General features: G+C 45.7%; 2 protein-coding genes across 2 annotated transcripts in view; one reads left to right on the forward strand and one right to left on the reverse strand.

Annotated features, from left to right (window-relative positions):
* Positions 1 to 19978, reverse strand: part of LOC124553857 (ankyrin-1-like) — an 86356-nt gene that overhangs the window by 41932 nt on the left and 24446 nt on the right. The gene's annotated exons all lie outside the window — the stretch shown is intronic.
* LOC124553969 (glycine-rich cell wall structural protein 1.8-like) overlaps positions 1 to 19978 on the forward strand; it is a 65441-nt gene that overhangs the window by 1217 nt on the left and 44246 nt on the right. Inside the window, exon 2 of the mRNA XM_047127994.1 lies at positions 5467 to 6569. Coding sequence (XP_046983950.1) covers positions 5467 to 6569 — 1103 coding nt within the window. The remainder of the gene's footprint in view (positions 1 to 5466; positions 6570 to 19978) is intronic.

Below are 19978 nucleotides of genomic sequence, written 5' to 3' on the forward strand. Positions count from 1 at the left end.
GTAAGGTGTACCCAGGAGCAGATATAGACTCAGATCACAATATAGTAGTGATGAAGAGTAGGCTGACGTTCAAGACATTAGTCAGGAAGAATCAATACGCAAAGAAGTGGGATACGGAAGTACTAAGGAATGACGAGATACGTTTGAAGTTCTCTAACGCTATAGATACAGCAATAAGGAATAGCGCAGTGGGCAGTACAGTTGAAGAGGAATGGATATATCTAAAAAGGGTCATCACAGAAGTTGGGAAGGAAAACATGGGTACAAAGAAGGTAGCTGCGAAGAAACCATGGGTAACAGAAGAAATACTTCAGTTGATTGATGAAAGGAGGAAGTACAAACATGTTCCGGGAAAATCAGGAATACAGAAATGCAAGTCGCTGAGGAATGAAATAAATAGGAAGTGCAGGGAAGCTAAGACGAAATGGCTGCAGGAACAACCTTTGGTGACATTAAAAGCAACGGTGGTAACATTAAGAGTGCAACGGGAATTCCACTGTTAAATGCAGAGGAGAGAGCAGATAGGTGGAAAGAGTACATTGAAAGACTCTATGAGGGTGAAGATTTGTCTGCTGTGATAGAAGAAGAAACAGGAGTCGATTTAGAAGAGATAGGGGATCCAGTATTAGATTCGGAATTTAAAAGGGCTTTGGAGCACTTACGGTCAAATACGGCAGAACGGATAGATAACATTCCATCAGAATTTCTAAAATCATTTGGGGAAGTGGTAACAAAACGACTATTCACATTGGTGTGTAGAACATATGAGTCTGGCGATATACCATCTGACTTTCGGAGAAGCATCATCCACACAATTCTGAATACAGCAAGAGCTGACAAGTGCGAGAATTATCGGACAATCAGTTTAACAGCTCATGCATCGAAGCTGCTTACAAGAATAATATACAGAAGAGTGGAAAAGAAAATTGAGAATGCGCTAGGTGACGATCAGTTTGGCTTTAGGAAAAGTAAAGAGACGAGAGAGGCAATTCTGACGTTACGGCTAATAATGGAAGCAAGGCAAAAGAAAAATCAAGACACTTTCATAGGATTTGTCGACCTGGAAAAAGCGTTCGACAATATAAAAATGGTACAAGCTGTCCGAGATTCTGAAAAAAGTAGGGGTACGCTATAGGGAGAGACGGGTCATATACAATATGTACAATAACCAAGAGGGAATAATAAGAGTGGACGATCAAGAACGAAGTGCTCGTATTAAGAAGGGTGTAAGTCAAGGCTGTAGCCTTTCGCCCCTACTCTTCAATCTGTACATCGAGGAAGCAATGATGGAAATAAAAGAAAGGTTCAGGAGTGGAATTAAAATACAAGGTGAAAGGATATCAATGATACGATTCGCTGATGACATTGCTATCCTGAGTGAAAGTGAAGAAGAATTAAATGATCTACTGAACGGAATGAACAGTCTAATGAGTACACAGTATGATTTGAGAGTAAATCGGAGAAAGATGAAGGTAATGAGAAGTAGCAGAAATGAGTACAACGAGAAACTTAACATCAGGATTGATGGTCACGAAGTCAATGAAGTTAAGGAATTCTGCTACCTAGGCAGTAAAATAACCAATGACGGATGGAGCAAGGAGGACATCAAAAGCAGACTCGCTATGGAAAATAAGGCATTTCTGGCCAAGAGAAGTCTATTAATATCAAATGTTGTTGTTGTTGTGGTCTTCAGTCCTGAGACTGGTTTGATGCAGCTCTCCATGCTACTCTATCCTGTGCAAGCTTTTTCATCTCCCAGTACCTACTGCAACCTACATCCTTCTGAATCTGCTTAGTGTATTCATCTCGGTCTCCCTCTACGATTTTTACCCTCCACGCTGCCCTCCAATACTAAATTGGTGATCCCTTGATGCCTCAGAACATGTCCTACCAACCGATCCCTTCTTCTGGTCAAGTTGTGCCACAAACTTCTCTTCTCCCCAATCCTATTCAATACTTCCTCATTAGTTATGTGATCTACCCATCTAATCTTCTGCATTCTTCGGTAGCACCACATTTCGAAAGCTTCTATTCTCTTCTTGTCCAAACTATTTATCGTCCATGTTTCACTTCCATACATGGCTACACTCCATACGAATACTTTCAGAAATGACTTCCTGACACTTAAATCAATACTGGATGTTAACAAACTTCTCTTCTTCAGAAACGCTTTCCTTGCCATTGCCAGCCTACATTTTATATCCTCTCTACTTCGACCATCATCAGTTATTTTGCTCCCCAAATAGCAAAACTCCTTTACTACTTTAAGTGCCTCATTTCCTAATCTAATTTCCTCAGCATCACTCGACTTAATTAGACTACATTCCATTATCCTTGTTTTGATTTTGTTGATGTTCATCTTATATCATCCTTTCAAGACACTGTCCATTCCATTCAACTGCTCTTCCAAGTCCTTTGCTGTCTCTGACAGAATTACAATGTCATCGGCGAACCTCAAAGTTTTTATTTCTTCTCCATGAATTTTAATACCTACTCCGAATTTTTCTTTTGTTTCCTTTACTGCTTGCTCAATATACAGATTGAACAACATCGGGGAGAGGCTACAACCCTGTCTTACTCCCTTCCCAACCACTGCTTCCCTTTCATGTCCCTCGACTCTTATAACTGCTATCTGGTTTCTGTACAAATTGTAAGTAGCCTTTCGCTCCCTGTATTTTACCCCTGCCACCTTTAGAATTTGAAAGAGAGTATTCCAGTCAACATTGTCAAAAGCTTTCTCTAAGTCTACAAATGCTAGAAACGTAGGTTTGCCTTTCCTTAATGTTTCTTCTAAGATAAGTCGTAAGGTCAGTATTGCCTCACGTGTTCCAGTGTTTCTACGGAATCCAAACTGATCTTCCCCGAGGTTGGCTTCTACTAGTTTTTCCATTCGTCTGTAAAGAATTCGTGTTAGTATTTTGCAGCTGTGACTTATTAAGCTGATAGTTCGGTAATTTTCACATCTGTCAACACCTGCTTTCTTTGGGATTGGAATTATTATATTCTTCTTGAAGTCTGAGGGTATTTCGCCTGTTTCATACATCTTGCTCACCAGATGGTAGAGTTTTGTCAGGACTGGCTCTCCTACGGCCGTCAGTAGTTCCAATGGAATATTGTCTACTCCTGGGGCCTTGTTTCGACTCAGGTCTTTCAGTGCTCTGTCAAACTCTTCACGCAGTATCATATCTCCCATTTCATCTTCATCTACATCCTCTTCCATTTCCATAATATTGTCCTCAAGTACATCGCCCTTGTATAGACCCTCTATATACTCCTTCCACCTTTCTGCTTTCCTTTCTTTGCTTAGAACTGGGTTTCCATCTGAGCTCTTGATATTCATACAAGTCGTTCTCTTATCTCCAAAGGTCTCTTTAATTTTCCTGTAGGCGGTATCTATCTTACCCCTAGTGAGATAGGCCTCTACATCCTTACATTTGTCCTCTAGCCATCCCTGCGTAGCCATTTTGCACTTCCTGTCGATCTCATTTTTGAGACGTTTGTATTCCTTTTTGCCTGTTTCACTTACTGCATTTTTATATTTTCTCCTTTCATCAATTAAATTCAATATTTCTTCTGTTACCCAAGGATTTCTACTAGCCCTCGTCTTTTTACCTACTTGATCCTCTGCTGCCTTCACTACTTCATCCCTCAAAGCTACCCATTCTTCTTCTACTGTATTTATTTCCCCCATTCCAGTCAATTGCTCCCTTATGCTCTCCCTGAATCTCTGTACAACCTCTGGTTCTTTTAGTTTATCCAGGTCCCATCTCCTTAAATTCCCACCTTTTTGCAGTTTCTTCAGTTTTAATCTACAGGTCATAACCAATAGATTGTGGTCAGAGTCCACATCTGCCCCTGGAAATGTCTTACAATTTAAAACCTGGTTCCTAAATCTCTGTCTTACCATTATATAATCTATCTGATACCTTTTAGTATCTCCAGGGTTCTTCCATGTATACAACCTTCTTTCATGATTCTTAAACCAAGTGTTCGTTATGATTATGTTGTGCTCTGTGCAAAATTCTACCAGGCGGCTTCCTCTTTCATTTCTGTCCCCCAATCCATATTCACCTACTATGTTTTCTTCTCTTCCTTTTCCTACACTCGAATTCCAGTCACCCATGACTATTAAATTTTCGTCTCCCTTCACAATCTGCATAATTTCTTTTATTTCATCATACATTTCTTCAATTTCTTCGTCATCTGCAGAGCTAGTTGGCATATAAACTTGTACTACTGTAGTAGGTGTGGGCTTCGTATCTATCTTGGCCACAATAATGCGTTCACTATGCTGTTTGTAGTAGCTTACCCGCATTCCTATTTTCCTATTCATTATTAAACCTACTCCTGCATTACCCCTATTTGATTTTGTGTTTATAACCCTGTAGTCACCTGACCAGAAGTCTTGTTCCTCCTGCCACCGAACTTCACTAATTCCCCCTATATCTAACTTCAACCTATCCATTTCCCTTTTTAAATTTTCTAACCTACCTGCCCGATTAAGGGATCTGACATTCCACGCTCCGATCCGTAGAACGCCAGTTTTCTTTCTCCTGATAACGACATCCTCTTGAGTAGTCCCCGCCCGGAGATCCGAATGGGGGACTATTTTACCTCCGGAATATTTTACCCAAGAGGACGCCATCATCATGTAATCATACAGTAAAGCTGCATGCCCTCGGGAAAAATTACGGCTGTAGTTTCCCCTTGCTTTCAGCCGTTCCCAGTACCAGCACAGCAAGGCCGTTTTGGTTATTGTTACAAGGCCAAATCAGTCAATCATCCAGACTGTTGCCCTTGCAACTACTGAAAAGGCTGCTGCCCCTCTTCAGGAACCACACGTTTGTCTGGCCTCTCAACAGATACCCCTCCGTTGTGGTTGCACCTACGGTACGGCTATCTGTATCGCTGAGGCACGCAAGCCTCCCCACCAACGGCAAGGTCCATGGTTCATGGGGGGGGGGGTAATATCAAATACCGGCCTTAATTTGAGGAAGAAATTTCTGAGGATGTACGTCTGGAGTACAGCCTTGTATGGTAGTGAAACATGGACTGTGGGGGGGGGGGGGGGGGGAACCGGAACAGAAGAGAATCGAAGCATTTGAGATGTGGTGCTATAGATGAATGTTGAAAATTAGGTGGACTGATAAGGTAAAGAATGAGGAGGTTCTACGCAGAATCAGAGAGGAAAGGAATATGTGGAAAACACTGATAAGGAGAAGGGACAGGATGATAGGACATCTGCTAAGACATGAGGGAATGACTTCCATGGTACTAGAGGGAGCTGTAGAGGGCAAAAACTGTAGAGGAAGACAGAGATTGGAATATGTCAAGCAAATAATTGAGGACGTAGGTTGCAAGTGGTACTCTGAGATGAAGAGGTTAGCACAGAAAAGAAATTCGTGGCAGGCCGCATCAAACCAGTCAGTAGACTGATGACTTAACAGCGGAAAGGGGGCAATACAGGGGAGGGGAAAGGGGGCTGTACGGGGGAGGGGAAAGGGGGCTGTACGGGGGAGGGGAAAGGGGGCTGTACGGGGGAGGGGAAAGGGGGCTGTACGGGGGAGGGGAAAGGGTGCTGTACGGGGGAGGGGAAAGGGGGCTGTACGGGGGAGGGGAAAGGGGGCTGTACGGGGGAGGGGAAAGGGGGCTGTACGGGGGAGGGGAAAGGGGGCTGTACGGGGGAGGGGAAAGGGGGCTGTACGGGGGAGGGGAAAGGGGGCTGTACGGGGGGGGGGAAAGGGGGCTGTACGGGGGGGGGGAAAGGGGGCTGTACGGGGGGGGGGGGAAAGGGGGCTGTACGGGGGAGGGGGGAAAGGGGGCTGTACGGGGGAGGGGGGAAAGGGGGCTGTACGGGGGAGGGGAAAGGGTGCTGTACGGGGGAGGGGAAAGGGTGCTGTACGGGGGAGGGGAAAGGGTGCTGTACGTGGGAGGGGAAAGGGTGCTGTACGGGGGAGGGGAAAGGGGGCTGTACGGGGGAGGGGAAAGGGGGCTGTACGGGGGAGGGGAAAGGGGGCTGTACGGGGGAGGGGAAAGGGGGCTGTACGGGGGAGGGAAAAGGGGGCTGTACGGGGGAGGGAAAAGGGGGCTGTACGGGGGAGGGAAAAGGGGGCTGTACGGGGGAGGGAAAAGGGGGCTGTACGGGGGAGGGAAAAGGGGGCTGTACGGGGGAGGGAAAAGGGGGCTGTACGGGGGAGGGAAAAGGGGGCTGTACGGGGGAGGGGAAAGGGGGCTGTACGGGGGAGGGGAATGGGGGCTGTACGGGGGAGGGGAAAGGGGGCTGTACGGGGGAGGGGAAAGGGGGCTGTACGGGGGAGGGGAAAGGGGGCTGTACGGGGGAGGGGAAAGGGGGCTGTACGGGGGAGGGGAAAGGGGGCTGTACGGGGGAGGGGAAAGGGGGCTGTACGGGGGAGGGGAAAGCGGGCTGTACGGGGGAGGGGAAAGGGGGCTGTACGGGGGAGGGGAAAGGGGGCTGTACGGGGGAGGGGAAAGGGGGCTGTACGGGGGAGGGGAAAGGGGGCTGTACGGGGGAGGGGAAAGGGGGCTGTACGGGGAGGGGAAAGGGGGCTGTACGGGGGAGGGGAAAGGGGGCTGTACGGGGGAGGGGAAAGGGGGCTGTACGGGGGAGGGGAAAGGGGGCTGTACGGGGGAGGGGAAAGGGGGCTGTACGGGGGAGGGGAAAGGGGGCTGTACGGGGGAGGGGAAAGGGGGCTGTACGGGGGAGGGGAAAGGGGGCTGTACGGGGGAGGGGAAAGGGGGTTTTTGGGGGAGGGGAAAGGGGGCTGTACGGGGGAGGGGAAAGGGGGCTGTACGGGGGAGGGGAAAGGGGGCTGTACGGGGGAGGGGAAAGGGGGCTGTACGGGGGAGGGGAAAGGGGGCTGTACGGGGGAGGGGAAGTAATTAAATAATAAATATTCGCCACAGTGAGAGCAGCAAAATAGGTTGTGCCAGACAGGAGGTGTGGCAGAGAAGTGGCAGGGTACTCTGCATCGACAGCCAATGCTCGAGCAGAAAGCGTCTGACTGTACACAGGCATACCAACTAACTCGCGTAAGTGCTTCTCGCATCTGCAGAAACATTTCTCCCACCTAACTCACAGAAACGCTTCTCCCACCTAACTCACAGAAACGCTTCTCCCACCTAACTCACAGTAACGCTTCTCCCACCTAACTCACAGTAACGCTTCTCCCACCTAACTCACAGTAACGCTTCTCCCACCTAACTCACAGTAACGCTTCTCCCACCTAACTCACAGTAACGCTTCTCCCACCTAACTCACAGTAACGCTTCTCCCACCTGACTCACAGTAACGCTTCTCCCACCTAACTCATGGAAATGCTTCTCCCATGTAACTTGCAGAAACGTTTCTCCCATCTAAGGCAGTGTCCTACGTGAGCGACAGAAGTGAGCGACAGTGGGCGACTTCTGGATATGCGACAGTCCAGCGACAAGCAGCAACAACGGGCGAAAACCTTGGGTGTCCTGCTTGCGAACGACGATGTCGCGCTACAAGATGGCTGCGTAGAGCCAACCAGCTGTTACCATAAAACGGCGTCCTTAACCTGTAGAATACTGTAGCTGGAGAGTAACGCTACAGAATTAGGTTTACATAAGAAAATAAAGCGAAAAGGAATGCTGTGCATGAAATTTACAAAAAGAGGAGTCTCCATGGAGAATTTCGTAAGTATCGTCAACTACGAAGATCACCAGACATGTTCTTCGAATACATGTGAATGTGCGGAGGAGCATTCTACTGTGTCATCAATAAATTAAATACGAATGTTTTTTTACATGATCAAGAACTTTTAACAGCCAATAAATGCGGAGGAATGACTTTTACATGACTAACTGCGCTAAACACAAACGTAAGGATACAGTTTGATAAGATTGAGTAGTAGCTAGCTGTGGTGGAGGGGTAGCATATGCAGTTCATAAGTATGTGTGAGGAAAAGGGTCCTGGGTTCGATACCCGCCAGTTCTTATATTTTTACCGACTCAGCTACGATTCTGTATATTAAGTTTTATGTATACTGTTTACACTGCATCACTATTTTTAAGGTCTTACCAAAGAACTTGATCTTCACACCTATCGCAGTATATCACACACATTTAATTCCTAATAAATTACAATGAACCATGTAATTTTACATATATTTGATGTTGCGAACGTAATTCATCAGCAGTCAATGTGAAGGCCAAGCGTTTCATTTACTCTAAACAATCTGTAAAAGGAAAGATTACAAAATTTTTGAAAAGAAAGTAAAAACGTTTTGTGTAATAATTTGTCTAAAAGTATCAACTAAAAAATATTAGATAAACGTTTGGTGCACCTCATTTTCTGTTCATGATTTCGAGCATCATTCAAAGGCGCGTAGAACGTACGTTTCTCTGATCTACTTATTTCTTTTACACAAATAATGTTATAAAATATTTCGCTAATTTCTTCCATTTTCGACATTTAAATACCGCACCAATGTATACTTTTATGTGCAAAATAGCTAGGTGCCGGCTGTGGTGGTCTAGCGGTTCTAGGCGCTTCAGGCCGGAACCGCACGACTGCTGCGGTCGCAGGTTCAAATCCTGTCTCGGGCATGGATGTGTGTGATGGTCTTAGGTTAGTTAGGTTTAAGTAGTTCTAAGTTCTAGGGGACTGATTACCTCAGATGTTAAGTCCGATAGTGCTCAGAGCCATTTGAACGATTTGAGCCAAAATACACTCCTGGAAATTGAAATAAGAACACGGTGAATTCATTGTCCCAGGGAGGGGATACTTTATTGACACATTCCTGGGGTCAGATACATCACATGATCACACTGACAGAACCACAGGCACATAGACACAGGCAACAGAGCATGCACAATGTCGGCACTAGTACAGTGTATATCCACCTTTCGCAGCAATGCAGGCTGCTATTCTCCCATGGAGACGATCGTAGAGATGCTGGATGTAGTCCTGTGGAACGGCTTGCCATGCCATTTCCACCTGGCGCCTCAGTTGGACCAGCGTTCGTGCTGGACGTGCAGACTGCGTGAGACGACGCCTCATCCAGTCCCAAACATGCTCAATGGGGGACAGATCCGGAGATCTTGCTGGCCAGGGTAGTTGACTTACACCTTCTAGAGCACGTTGGGTGGCACGGGATACATGCGGACGTGCATTGTCCTGTTGGAACAGCAAGTTCCCTTGCCGGTCTAGGAATAGTAGAACGATGGGTTCGATGACGGTTTGGATGTACCGTGCACTATTCAGTGTCCCCTCGACGATCACCAGTGGTGTACGGCCAGTGTAGGAGATCGCTCCCCACACCATGATGCCGGGTGTTGGCCCTGTGTGCCTCGGTCGTATGCAGTTCTGATTGTGGCACTCACCTGCACGGCGCCAAACACGCATACGACCATCATTGGCACCAAGGCAGAAGCGACTCTCATCGCTGAAGACGACACGTCTCCATTCGTCCCTCCATTCACGCCTGTCGCGACACCACTGGAGGCGGGCTGCACGATGTTGGGGCGTGAGCGGAAGACAGCCTAACGGTGAGCGGGACCGTAGCCCAGCTTCATGGAGACGGTTGCGAATGATCCTCGCCGATACCCCAGGAGCAACAGTGTCCCTAATTTGCTGGGAAGTGGCGGTGCGGTCCCCTACGGCACTGCGTAGGATCCTACGGTCTTGGCGTGCATCCATGCGTCGCTGCGGTCCGGTCCCAGGTCGACGGGCACGTGCACCTTCCGCCGACCACTGGCGACAACATCGATGTACTGTGGAGACCTCACGCCCCACGTGTTGAGCAATTCGGCGGTACGTCCACCCGGCCTCCCGCATGCCCACTATGCGCCCTCGCTCAAAGTCCGTCAACTGCACATACGGTTCACGTCCACGCTGTCGCGGCATGCTACCAGTGTTAAAGACTGCGATGGAGCTCCGTATGCCACGGCAAACTGGCTGACACTGACGGCGGCGGTGCACAAATGCTGCGCAGCTAGCGCCATTCGACGGCCAACACCGCGGTTCCTGGTGTGTCCGCTGTGCCGTGCGTGTGATCGTTGCTTGTACAGCCCTCTCGCAGTGTCCGGAGCAAGTATGGTGGGTCTGACACACCGGTGTCAATGTGTTCTTTTTTCCATTTCCAGGAGTGTAGCTAGGTCTTGAACAGATGACATTTTTGACACTTCATTTGCAGCAGCTTTTCGTGAAACATTTCAATTTTTCCTCAGCTCATTAATTAAATTTTCGTTCATTACCCTAATTACTTTCAAGCAGTTAAATATTTTCATGCCAAACTAGACCTCATGCTGGTCACTTTGATACCCCGTTTACCTGTTTCTCTCCCTTTGTTTGGATATGAAAATTTGGACAAAACCTCACAGTGTAAGTTATAGGGAGTCTTGTTTTCGCTCCGCTCACGCGTTTACAAAAACGTATCGAGTGTTAATCACATGATAAAATAGCCCTTTCTGCGTGCTGTCATTTCAAAAATTCATCTTTTCGATAACTATAACCATTTATGAGATACGACGATTTTTACGACCACTTGATTCCCTAAGCGCAGGAAAGGTTGGGACGCGCCACGAGCGACCCGTCCGCGGATATCACAACCAATATTTCAAGAGTGAAGAGAGATGTCATTCCGATCTCAACTTTTAAATACAAGTTAGATATATTGGTTACGTTTCATACGCAATAATGAATGGCCTTAAATGAACTATACGGAAAGTCTATATGTGATTTTACCTCTGCAAATTCTTAAAAATTTCGTGCATCCATGTACTCAATTTCGTGTAGCACAGTAACTATGATGAATAACGAAAATAAATTCAGACCTTTATCGAGCAAAGATATCAAGCTTATAAGATGCGGAAGAATGAAACTTTTTCACCAAATAGTTTTCTTAAAATCGGTTGTTAAGTAATTCATAGCTGCCGTCGCGTCCGCTCCACTCATTTGCCAAGAAGACACGTGGCTGTCACTCTGTGTCACGCGTGCTGCAGCCACAAGATTCATACACGTTTGAATTCAAATGTCGCCAGTCGCAGCGGGACCGCGCACTGTGGCTCACATAGGACACGGCCTAACTCGCAGAAATGCTTCTCGCATCTCACTCAGAGGTATATTTTTCCTAACTCGCAGAAATGCTTCTCGCATCTCACTCAGAGGTATATTTTTCCTAACTCGCAGAAATGATTTTCCGAGATAACTCGCAGAAATGATTTTCCGTGCTAACTCGCAGAAACGATTTTCCGAGCTAAAAGAAACGATTTTCCAAGCTAACTCACAGAAACGATTTTCCGAGCTAAAAGAAACGATTTTCCAAGCTAACTCACAGAAACGATTTTCCGAGCTAACTCACAGAAACGATTTTCCGAGCTAACTCACAGAAACGATTTTCCGAGCTAACTCACAGATACATTTCTCCCACATAACCCCCAGAAATGATTTTCTGAGCCAACTCGCAGATACAAAAAAACTTACTGGCAGATTAAAACTGTGTGCCGGACCGAGACTCGAACTCGGGACCTTTGCCTTTCTTGGGCAAGTGCTCTACCAACAGAGCTACCCAAGTACGACTCACGGCCCGTCCTCACAGCTTTAATTCCGCCAGTACCTCGCCTCCTACCTTCCAAACTTCACAGAAGCTCTCCTGCAAACCTTGCAGAACTAGCACTCCTGAAAGAAAGGATGCTGTGGAGACATGGCTTAGCCACAGCCTGGGGGTTGTTTCAAGAATGAAGATACATTTCTCCCACCCAACTCACAGAAAGGTTCCTCCCACCTACATCACAGAAATTTTTCTCCCACCTACATCACTGAAATTTTTCTCCCAACTAGCTCGCAGAAATGTTTCTCAAATTTCAGCCTTGCGTCTGCCTCCATGTGATGGAAACAGCAGAAATGATAATGAGACCTCCCTGGTGTGGAAGGTATGTCGCTGGCAGCGTTCGTGTGTCGCCTACTTGTAAATAAGGGAACAGATATGGCTATAGTGTCTTCCTCTGGAAGTTACGAAACTCAGTAGTGTATTTCATAGCTTCATCGCCACTGACGCCAAGGGCACGCAAAAGAGTCTTTTTCCTGGTCTGGGTGTGCTCTTCGGGGTTCCCAGTCAACATTTTTCTGTTTCTGTTCCGCACACTTCCCCTGTCTACTTTCTCTCACCTTCAGTGAGACAGTTTTCTGAAGGTCGTATTTGCACATAGCTACATCCTGCCTGTCACTAATCAGTTCTTTCGCATCCGGCAACGTCTATTAATGTGAGAAATGCTGAGTTACGCCAGGTGCGAGTCCAGCTCATGCAGCCGACGTGAGCTGTTGCAGCAGTCCTGTGCTCAGACTCACAGAGTGTGGAGAAGGTGTGCTAGTGGTGGGGCGTGTGCCGCTTTCAGGACGCTGGCCAAGTGTGGCGTCTCTGCGCCACAGGATGGCCAGCCGAGGCGGTTGGAGGGAAGGTCTCCCAGTAAAGTGGCCTTGAGTCGTGCAACTCGGCGAGTTTCCTGACCGGCAGAGGACGACCTGACACCTCTCTCTGCTCTGTACGTCTCATGCATTGGTACTGGGTGGAGTAAGTTTGCTACGAGATAGCCAGCTGCTTTGGGCACCAAGTGTGCACCCAGTCTGTCGACTCAGTTCACGCTGTAGCGGCGACTTTGGTCGGCCTCGGGCCACTCGTCAGCGCGGTTGTTTCCCACACTGTTGTTTCCCTATCAATAAGACGCCACCAAAGCAGAGGCTCAGAGGCTTGCCTCAGATTTGCTAGGAAAAGGCAGTCAAGAAGGGCTCCTACATGTGAATTCAGGGAGGTAGAAATCGAGCTGCATGGCCTGATGAAAAAGAATATACACGGTGTTACAAAAAGGTACGACCAAACTTTCAGGAAACATTACTCACACACAAATAAAGAAAAGATGTTATGTGGACATGTGTCCGGAAACGCTTAATTTCCATGTTAGAGCTCATTTTAGTTTCGTCAGTATGTACTGTACTTCCTCGATTCACCGCCAGTTGGCCCAATTGAAGGAAGGTAATGTTGACTTCAGTGCTTGTGTTGACATGTGACTCATTGCTCTACAGTACTAGCATCAAGCACATCAGTACATAGCATCAACAGGTTAGTGTTCATCACGAACGTGGTTTTGCAGTCAGTGCAATGTTTACAAATGCGGAGTTGGCAGATGCCCATTTGATGTACGGATTAGCACGGGGCAATAGCCGTGGCGCGGTACGTTTGTATCGAGACAGATTTCCAGAACGAAGGTGTCCCGACAGGAAGACGCTCGAAGCAATTGATCGGCGTCTTAGGGAGCACGGAACATTCCAGCCTATGACTCGCGACTGGGGAAGACCTAGAACAATGAGGACACCTGCAATGGACGAGGCAATTATTCGTGCAGTTGACGATAACCCTAATGTCAGCGTCAGAGAAGTTGCTGCTGTACAAGGTAACGTTGACCACGTCACTGTATGGAGAGTGCTACGGGAGAACCAGTTGTTTCCGTACCGTGTACAGCGTGTGCAGGCTGATTGGCCTCCACGGGTACACTTCTGCGAATGGTTCATCCGACAATGTGTCAATCCTCATTTCAGTGCAAATGTTCTCTTTACGGATGAGGCTTCATTCCCACGTGATCAAATTGTAAATTTTCACGATCAACATGTGTGGGCTGACGAGAATCCGCACGCAATTGTGCAATTAGATCATCAACACAAATGTTCTGTGAAGGTCTGGGCCCCATGTTCTTCCACCTACGCTCAATGGAGCACATTATCATGACTTCATACGGGATACTCTACCTGTGCTGCTAGAACATGTGCCTTTACAAGTACGACACAACATGTGGTTCACGCAAGATGGAGCTCCTCCACATTTCAGTCTAAGTGTTCGTACGCTTCTCAACAACAGATTCGGTGACCCACGGATTCGTAGAGGCGAACCAATTCCGTGGCCTCCACGCTCTCCTGACCTCAACCCTCTTGACTTTCATTTATGGGGGCATTTGAAAGCTCTTGTCTACGCAACCCCGGTACCAAATGTAAAGACTCTTCGTGGACGGCTGTGATACTATACGCCATTCTCCAGGGCTGCATCAGCGCATCAGCGATTCCATGCGACGGAGGGTGGATGCATGTATCCTCGCTAACGTAAGACATTTTGAACATTTCCTGTAACAAAGTGTTTGAAGTCACGCTGGTACGTTCCGTTGCTGTGTGTTTCCATTCCATGATTAATGTGATTTGAAGAGAAGTAATAAAATGAGCTCTAACATGGAAAGTAAGCGTTTCCGGACACATGTCCACATAACATATTTTCTTTCTTTGTGTGTGTGAGGAATGTTTCCTGAAAGTTTGGCCGTACCTTTTTGCAACACCCTGTATACGTCAGTTAGGATACGGCCGTCGACGCGCAGTGACGTAGTTTTCGTCCAAAGCGCCGGGCGAGATCATTCGTTTGCTCAGAAGTGGGGGCCTAGAGAGCCTGTATAGGGACAGAGTAGCCATTTTTCTGACAAACTGCGGGCGGGATTTTTGAATGGCCAGTAGTGGAGTAGTGGAGTACACACCCACCGAATCAAAAGCACAAGACAATATGGCGAAATCTTTCGTTAAATGCCTTTCTTTACAGCTATAGTACAGTAGCCTACTACGTACAGCACAGGAAAATTTGATACAGTGGCTATAAAAATTATTCGTTACTTGCATTTATCTCCTTTAAAGTTCGTTTACTAGACATATTACAATGAAAGTAACGTAAATAAAAAAATGTTGTGTATAACATTTGTTTCGTATCGGAAGTGCATAACACTAAAGATTTAACGTACCTGTATTACGTCAGATGAATGAAACTCGTAAGCAGTTGTTTACTTGTGACATGCAGAAAGTGTGAAACGTATTAGTACTTCTTGTCACGTCTTCAAACGTTTTGCAAATCGCAAGTAAACAACTGCTTACGACTTTCTTTCATATATCTCGTAGATAACAAACGAAAAAGATTACAAAAATCAGGTAATGTTAAATGTAGGCTACTGTAATAACGACCAAATATAACAAGAAAACTATCCCTTCTACCCCACAGTAAGTGGGCCTATTAAAAACTGTCTTCAAGAGTACCTACAATTATTTAGTGCGAATAATGTTTTAGCAACCACAACTGTTGCGGAAAATGCGCGGAAATGCTAACATGCCAAATCCACCTTCGCCTCTATTGGAACAACCAAAAGCAGCACAACCTGGCATCGTTTACGAACGTCTGCAGAACGAATTACAGAGGTCAAAACAATACTGTACAATTACTAACGTGTTTACTTCAAACATGTAGGCCTACCGACTTCTTCACAAAACGCTTCATTATTTCGCTAATTACGTACTAAAAACGATATACAACTAAATCGGACATGCATGCACAACGCATAAGTCTTTCAATAATTCAGATATCTTTTAACCGTTTAAAAGTCCTCTGAACTTCAACTCAAAAGCACGGCGAACATAGGAAGCGCGAGAGACGTTTGGCAGAAAAATGGCGCCAAAGCTAATCAACCAATCACGGGCAACCTCACCTATGGCCACTCTCTCCCTATACAGGCTCTCTACCGACGCGCACGCCCTGCAATCTTCTGGAAACGATTTTACAGGAACTATCTGGCAAAACAGCTTCATTTTTTCTTTACTTGTAGCTTTATATGTCAGATGCATTAAGATGTGCCCATCACTTCGTTTGTTGTTGTGGTCTTCAGTCCTGAGACTGGTTTGATGCAGCTCTCCATGCTACCCTATCCTGTGCAAGCTTCTTCATCTCCCAGTACGTACTGCAGCCTACATCCTTCTGAATCTGCTTAGTGTATTCATCTCTTGCTCTCCCTCTACGATTTTTACCCCCCACGCTGCTACATTTGTGATCCCTTGATGCCTCAGAACATGTCCTACCAATCGATCCCTTATTCTAGTCAAGTTGTGACACAAACGCCTCTTCTCCCCAATTCTTAGCAACAAATAATCGTGGACAAATAAGGAGTACCGTGACGAATACAGGGATTACCGACCACAAGGCAGTAGCTGCTAGGCTGACTACCGTAACGTCCACAACCATCAAAAAGAAAAGCAAAGTACACGTATTTAAAAAAGATGATAAAAATGCTCTTATCGTCTTTGTAAGAGACAGTCTCCACTCCTTCCCATCTGATCACGTAAGCGTAGAAAAGTTGTGGAATGTTTTCAAAGAGATAGTATCAACAGCAATTGAGAGATATATACCACATAAATTAATAAGTGGTGGGACTGACCCCCCATGGTACACAAAACGGGTCAGATCACTGTTGCAGAAGCTACGAAAAAAGCATGCCAAATTTAAAAGAACGCAATATCACGAAGATTGGCAAAGTTTTGCAGAAATTCGAAATAGAGCGCCTGCTTCAGCACGAGATGATTTTAACGATTTCCGCAAGGAAACTCTTGTCTCGGAATCTAGCAGAAAACCCAAACAGGTACTGTTCACATATAAAGCACACCAGTGGCAAGACGCAACCAGTACCTTCACTGCGCGATAACAACGGTGAAGTCACTGATGACAGTGCCGAGTTATTAAACACGGTTTTCCGAAACTACTCCACCAAAGACGACGAAGTAAATATTCCCGAATTCCCATCTAGAACAACTGCGAAGGTGAGAAACATAGAAGTAGATATCTTCGGTGTAACAAAGCACCTTAAATCACTTAATAAAGGCAAGGCTTCCGATCCAGAAGGTATACCAGTCAGGTTCCTTTCAGAGTATGCAGATGCAATAGCTCCGTATTTAGCAATTATATACAACCGCTCGGTCATAGAAAGTTCCATACCTAAAGACTGGAAAGTTCTCCTAGTCACACCAATACCCAAAAAGGGAAATAGGAGTAATCCGCTGAATTACAAGTCCATATCACTAACGTCGATTTGCAGTAGGGTTTTGGAACACACTTAACATTATGTAGTACATCGAAGAAAACTATTTACTGACGTGCAGTCAGCACGGGTTCAGAAAATATCGTTCTTACGGAACACAAGCAGCTCTTTATGCTCATGAAGGATAAGCGTTGTCGACAGGGGACGTCAAATTGACTACATAATTTCAGATCTTCAGAAGGCTTTCGACACCGTTCCTCACAAACGTCTTCTACCCAAACTGCGTGCCTTTTGATTTGCGCCTCACTTTGTAGGGAAGTAGCCTACTCACCCCGTATAAAATTCTCAGTCTTTCCATTGTGTGCCAGCCAGTCCGCTGTAAGTAGCTCTGACGTCATAAATGTTGCGCAATACTTTAAAAATCAAGTAAATAACCAGAAACGGTTCTATCATATCAGGAGTAATACTAAATCAGTATGTGTTGAATGTCAGTTCAATAACTTTAACCATTTTCGAAATTTGGACGTTTTTCTGTAAAAATCATTGGCGCAACAGAAAAGAGCTAGAGACTTAAAAATTTATATTTAGATTCCTTTTTCATAATTATTTAATAGAAACAGTACTTTGGATCTCACAAATTAAAATTTTAGTTGAAATTCATGATTTTTCTGGTTTTTGTCTTAAGAATTAAGGAAGCAAGATAGATTAAGTAGGCGAATAAATAAGGCTAGGATGTTTAAATTTAAGTAAAATGGAGATCCGCTATAATCATAAAGATGTGAGAAGTTTCAATCGAATAACTATAAAACTATAGCGATAGCATATCTCCAAAGGGCAAATTCAGAGCTCGTCTACTGCGTGTAGTGTAATTAAATTAATTCTCTCGCCCAAAATATTTGACTTAGCCACGTCAGACTTTTATTATGATTACTTACCTGTGTGCTGATTGCACATTTAAATTGAGAACTTCATCGGCCATCAGCAAAAGAAACTATGATTTATTCGGTAACTTAAAGTGGTGCATTACTAGCCCAGCGGCTAGTCGGGAGAGCCGATTTGATCAGGCATTCCCTTAGCCGTCCGCACCGCGGCTTTATATATAAGAACGCTGCGCGAGGAAGAATGGCCCCAGTTCTCTCCAGATGCTGAATAGCACACCATCTGTGCCGGGAGTCGCGTCCCGTCGGTATCATTGCTATAAACGGACTCGGATGCCGTATTAAGTTACTCGGGATACGCGTAACCATGAAATCATTTTCGAGAGATGTGTTAATTCTGGGATGACTTTAATTATCTATCTTCAGTTTCCGTATGTCGTATTTTCACGTGCCGTCGCGGGACAGACATTCTACCATTATTTAGCGTGGCGTTTGATGAACCTAATCATCAAATTATGGCGAGCATTCACTTAAACATTTAATTTGGACAGTTATAGTTGCATCAGCGCATTAGACTCTGAACTGCTCTGTTAGTTAGATTATGTGGATTCTTTTTTTTTTCATCTTTGACTTTCAGAATATAGCGAACGTTTTTACACGATCGTTTTTGATTATGAATCCCAGACAATCTCCTAATTCCTCAGAGCTATAAGCTGCAGCTATAAGTGTATTTCTCAGATGAAGTGGGCACTAGGAATTCTAATTACAGGCTTCACGTTTTGCTAATCACTTTCTGGTTGCCAAAATTGTAGTTAGAGAGCCAGTGTTGAGAACGGCAAAAACAACAGCATAAATAATAGGAACATTTATATAACAACAAATTCCACCAGCCGCCCCACATACGGTTAAACGGCAGGGAATTGCATAATTTCTACAATTCAACATTATAATAACTTAATTTCCACCAGCCGCCCCACAAATTGCGCGACTGGATTCGTGATTTCTTGTCAGAAACGTCACAGTTCGTAGTAATAGACGGAAAGTCATCGAGTAAAACAGAAGTAATATCCGGCTTTCTCCAAGAAAGTGTTATAGGCTCTCTGTTGTTCCTGATCTATATTAACGATGTAGGAGACAATCTGAGTAGCTGTCTTAGATTGTTTGCAAATGATGCTGTCATTTACCGTCTTGTAAAGTAATCAGATGATCAAAACGACTGGCAAAATGATTTAGATAAGATATCTGTATGGTGCGAAAAGTGGCAATTGACCCTGAATAAAGAAAAGTGTGAAGTTATTCGCGTGAGTACTAAAAGAATCCCGCTAAATTTCGATGACGCGATAAGTCACACAAATATGAAGGCTGTAAATTTAACTAAATACTTAGGGATTACAATCAGAAATAACCTAAATTGGAACGATTACATAGATAATGTTGTGTGTAGAGCGAACCAAAGACTGCGATTCATTGGCAGGACACTTAGAAGGTGCAACAGGTCTACTAAAGAGACTGCTTACACTATGCTTGTCCACCCTATTCTGGAGTATTGCTGTGCAGTGTGGGATCCGCATCAGGTGGGACTGACGGACATCATCGAAAAAGTACAAAGAAGGGCAGCTCGTTTTATACTATCGCGAAATTGGGGAAGTAGTGCAATGGACAGGATACGTGAGTTGGAGTGGCAATCATTAAAACAAAGGCATTTTTCGTTGCGACGGGGTCTCCTCACGAAATTTCAATCACCAGTTTTCTCCCCCAATTGCGTAAACATTCTGCTGGCACCCACCTACATAGGGAGAAATTCTCATCACGATAAAATAAGAGAAATCAGGGCTCGCACAGAAAAATTTAAGTGCTCGTTTTTCCCGCGCGCCGTTCGAGAGTGGAACGGAAGAGAGACAGCTTGAAGGTGGTTCATTGAACCCACTGCCAGGCACCTTATTGTGAATAGCAGAGTAATCAAGTAGCTGTAGATCCCGAGTAGGCGGCACTCACCTCAAGACAGAAGACAGACTGCAGCCCAGTGTGGTCAGAAGAAGACTGGACAGGACACGACAGCAGGTGAGGTGCAGCTCGCTGGACAGACCCACGGGCAGCCTGACCTCTGTACCCCCCCTCCCTCCTCCCCACCACTCCTCTGTCCCACACCACCCACTCATACACCTGCCAGAGAGACCTGCTTCCACCTGGCGACAGGGACAAAGCATCGCCTGACCACACCCAGTAATGCAATC

The sequence above is a fragment of the Schistocerca americana genome, chromosome 11 (genome assembly GCF_021461395.2).
Source record: "Schistocerca americana isolate TAMUIC-IGC-003095 chromosome 11, iqSchAmer2.1, whole genome shotgun sequence".
Taxonomy (NCBI): Eukaryota; Metazoa; Arthropoda; class Insecta; order Orthoptera; family Acrididae; genus Schistocerca; species Schistocerca americana.